This window comes from Apaloderma vittatum, unplaced genomic scaffold (assembly GCF_000703405.1).
Source record: "Apaloderma vittatum isolate BGI_N311 unplaced genomic scaffold, ASM70340v1 Scaffold21000, whole genome shotgun sequence".
Lineage (NCBI taxonomy): Eukaryota > Metazoa > Chordata > Aves > Trogoniformes > Trogonidae > Apaloderma > Apaloderma vittatum.
The window spans coordinates 1-4,256 of record NW_009696491.1 but is presented as its reverse complement, the minus strand read 5'-3'; the positions used below and the strand labels follow the sequence as shown (position 1 = coordinate 4,256).

The 4,256-nt window shown below is 45.1% G+C and overlaps 1 protein-coding gene across 1 annotated transcript; it reads left to right on the top strand.

Moving 5' to 3' along the window:
- Positions 1–150: 150 nt before the first annotated feature.
- On the top strand, positions 151–3,670 carry LOC104269365 (60 kDa heat shock protein, mitochondrial-like; the record flags this gene model as incomplete). The annotated part of the gene is made up of 3 exons (XM_009875080.1): positions 151–324; positions 2,795–3,047; positions 3,588–3,670. Coding segments are annotated over exons 1-3 (510 nt in total), but the record flags the coding sequence as incomplete, so codon positions are not given.
- Positions 3,671–4,256: the final 586 nt, after the last annotated feature.

The following is a 4,256-nucleotide window of genomic DNA, read 5'->3' as shown; positions in this document are numbered from 1 at the left end:
CCTGCGGGGCCTGGGCTCCCCGGCCGGCCGGAAAGCTGAACCTTCACGGTCACTTGTTTTTTTTCCCCATTCCTCTTCTTCTGTTCTAGAAGTCAGTGTGCAAGGACGCAGCGCTTACGGTTTTTCTGGGTTTATTTTAGTCTTGCAGACATGCTCCGTTTACCTACGGTACTCCGTCAGATAAGGCCTGTGTCCAGAGCCCTCGCCCCGCATCTAACACGAGCATATGCCAAAGATGTGAAGTTTGGAGCAGACGCTAGAGCTCTTATGCTTCAAGGAGTAGATCTTCTAGCAGATGCTGTAGCTGTCACCATGGGGCCAAAGGTAATGGAAGATTTTGTACTTACTTTATGTTAATGCTTTGACCCGATTGAAGACATAATAGCAGAAAGCGGTTGTTACTTTCTGTTGGGTAAACCTGCGTGGCTACCGCCTGCGGACCTGTAAGGTGAAGGGCACGGGCAGAGTGTGCCGCACACAGCCGTGTTCTCGTTTTTGTCACCTGAGCCACGAGGGCAGTGCGGTGCTTCTCATAGTGACAACGTACAATTAACTGTGTCGCTGTGGAAGGTTCAGTGTATTTGTTTAAACAGCTTGAAGGTTAAGGGGTTGCGTGTAATAGCTTACCGTGACTCAGTTGATAGCCATGACAGTGCAGTAGATAATTCTGCTATCTATACCACTAGGTGCATTAATTAGCTTATAATTTATTTACAAATTACAGGTTTGTATCATTTTATCTTCTAGTATAAACAAGGTGAAAGCGGCGTTGGAAGTGTAATGTTGAGTCTTTAGCTGGCTGGTAAATGTTACTTGATAAAACGTGATTCCGTGGCAGCGGCGTTCATTTATGCCGCTTGTAGGACAGGACAGAGTGTGTGATTCCCTTTAAGTTCCAGGTGACTTGGAAAACCAGGTCCTGTATTCTGCATAGTCATGTAGTGTGCAGCCAGCCTTGAAAGGGGATTGGTTTTTAAGGAAGAGACACTGGTTTTCTGTGGGGTCACAGGAATATCTGTTCCATATAATAACAGCCTGTGCCTACTACCTCTTCTCAAGGCTGCTTTGGTGTTCCGTTAGCTTTATTCAGAGTAAAAAATGCTCGATGCTGAACAGCCTAAGGTTAAGGAACCGTGATGTCAGCAAGCTGTGGCTGTTTTCCATAAAGGAACAAAGTTTAAGTGTAGCCAGTTAATTTAACTCTTGGAGCTTTTTGACTGAGGCTGCTCCCTGAATGCTCAAGCATAGTTGTGAGCACCGGTTAAAGGGCAGTTCCTGATGCAACTTCTTGTAACCCTGTGGGGGTTGTGTTCTGGTGTTCTTGCTTTATGTGCTCTTCTCTCTGCATTTTTAGAAATTTAAGGGTTGTACTGTAAGGCTTGAGTCAGCTTCCAGCATTTTTAAGAAATCCCGCTCTGCTGTGGAAACTTGCCTTTAGCGCTGTTCTGTACGTAAAGAAGTGTGGTTTGCAGCCTCACACAGTCTTTCAATATTGCTACCAGAGTGTTAATTCCTTTGTCAGGGCTAGTTCCCGTGAGGGCTTGGATTCTTGATGCACAGGACCATCCAGAATGCCCGTGTGTGGAACACTGGTGGTGTCCTGTTTTCAAAAATGCAGACGAAAAGTGTTTGTTGTGTGCAAGTCCTTAAATGTGATTGGATATAAGTAGTTTTTGTTGTGCCGCTCTCCTTTTAGCTACCAGACAAACATTTGGAGTAAGATGGCATCAAAAAATAGAATAAACCTAAGCCAAACAAGGAGATACTACATGAGGAACTTAGCAGTAGCAGGATCCTCCAGAGAGTGTTTTCTTACTCTTAAACCACTTCCGGATTCAGAAGTGTAATTCAAACAAAATGGGAATAAGAAGTCAGGTTATGCGTTATCCTGGCATGATTGTTTCCCAGCACAGAGTTAGAAGGATGCCAGCGCTCTCACAAGTTCCACACCAGTAAGTGAAGTGTGACGGTTCTTTTGCGGTGCCTGGGGCTCGTTGTCCTTCAGCAGCAGTGTAGAGGAATCCCAGGTCAGACGGGTCTTGGAGGCAGGTGGGAGCTGGCGTGGCATCTCGTCCCAGCTCCAGCTGGAGTTGGGGCCTGCTGGCACGTGTCTGGCCTGGTCAGCCCTGGGCTGGGCCTGGGGCAGCGTCAGTGGGGAGCCAGGCTCCCCTCCCCAGTTCCAGTGGCCTCGAGGTGACGCCTTGTGCTTCTGCCTCCAGCTCAGACCGGGCCGAAACTGATGGGGGCGGCTCCTCAGGATACTGAGTCCACCTGTGAACAAGCAATCCTTGGTGCAGGTGCCCCTGCCCCACCTTCCCTTGCCGTCCGGAGTTTCCCATCCTAACTGGATGCGAGTGCAGGCGAGGAGAAGGAAGGCTTGGGGACTTCAGCGGTTGAGAAATTATTGCAACACATTAACACAAATCAGTTAGGTATTGTCTTGTCTCTGCTAATCACTAGCGAGGTTTGCAAGTCTCTGCCTTTTTTTTTTTCCCTCCCCCAGAACATGCAATGAGTTGATCTTTGTATGACTTTTTTTTTTTAATTGCAGACTTTTTATTATGATTTGATGGAAACTTTTAAGAATTCAGTTCATCATGGAGCTATATTTTAATTTTGGGGGGAAGTATCAGTGTTGAGGGAGTCTCTTCAATTATTTTTCTTGTTATGGCAAGGTGATGTATACATTCAGGTGTGGCAGTTCAAAAGGATCTTCATCTTTTCATGGAACTCTTAGAGTAATATGCTGTGGGTGCTGCAACTTTTATTTAATATTTGTTCTTTGTTGCCCCAGGGAAGAACAGTCATCATTGAACAAAGCTGGGGGAGCCCCAAAGTGACAAAAGATGGTGTGACAGTAGCAAAGGCAATTGACTTAAAAGACAAGTACAAAAACATTGGAGCCAGGTTAGTTCAAGACGTTGCCAACAACACGAATGAAGAAGCGGGAGATGGTACCACCACTGCCACAGTGCTGGCGCGTGCGATTGCCAAGGAAGGCTTCGAGAAGATCAGCAAAGGAGCTAATCCAGTAGAAATAAGGAGAGGTAACTCTTTTTTCCTCCCCTTACTTTTAATGTTAGTTACTGTCTTTTTATTTTTCATATGTCAGACTTGACTGGCTTCTTTATTCTCTTTGAAGAGCACACAGAGCTGTATATGAAGGGCAATATATAGAGAACCCACTTGTTTCGATTGAGTTACTTACTCTGGACAAGTCTTAATTTTTCTGATCATTTCACTGTTTTATAAGCAGTTAACTTGTTTGTCATAGGGAAAATTTAAAGCCATTTCTGCTTTATTTCTGATAAATAGATTTATCAGATTTACAGGTCCCATGTAAACTAATTTGCCTTAAATTTCAGTTGTGATGGAAGATGTGCCACATCTATCCAAAAAATGATCAGTGGGTGTACAAATGACAATATGGAACTAGAAGCTCCAGTTGCTTGTTCGTGAACATGCAAACTTGTGTTTTTGCAACGGTGGGCTTTGGTTTGGAAATCAACCGTTTGTGGGTGTCTGGTTTTTTTTCCCATGCTGTGTACCTTGTTCTGTTCCCTCACCAGTATCCCTTTGATCTGTAGGGGTGATGCTTGCTGTCGATGCTATCACAGCTGAACTGAAGAAGCTGTCTAAGCCTGTTACAACTCCAGAAGAAATTGCACAGGTGAAAAAAAATAATTAAAAAATCCAAATTTACAGAACTATTTTTAAGAAAAAGCTTTGTGAAGTCAAATTTGATGGAGTTAGGTGGTGCGTATATGATACCTGAGTACTTTTCTTCATATGTCAAGATTAAGAGCATGTGTCACTGAATGTTATAAATTTGTGTACTTGGGAGGAACTGACGAGAGCGAAGCTGTGCCTGTGGGAGGGAGATGATGACAGAGTTCTGGGGCTGCAGGGAATCTGCTGGGGAGAGTCAGGTGAGGTGGGTCCCCAGCTGGAACTGTGGCACCGGGCACGTTGGCCTTCCGACAGAGGTGTTGGCTCCTGCCGTAGGAGAGCTACAGTCAGCTGCCCTGTCCTGTCAGGAAATGCAGGAATTGAAAATGGTTATTCTGTTTGTTGTGGTTTGACCCTGGCTGGCAGCCCGGTGCCCACACAGCTGCTCTCTCACTCCCCATTCTCCACAAGACGGGGAGAAAATATTTCAGAAGGCTCAAGGTTTGAGATAAGGACAGGGAGATCATTTTCATTTACCTTCCTCACCAAAACAGATTCGATTTTGGGGAAACTAATTACATTTATTA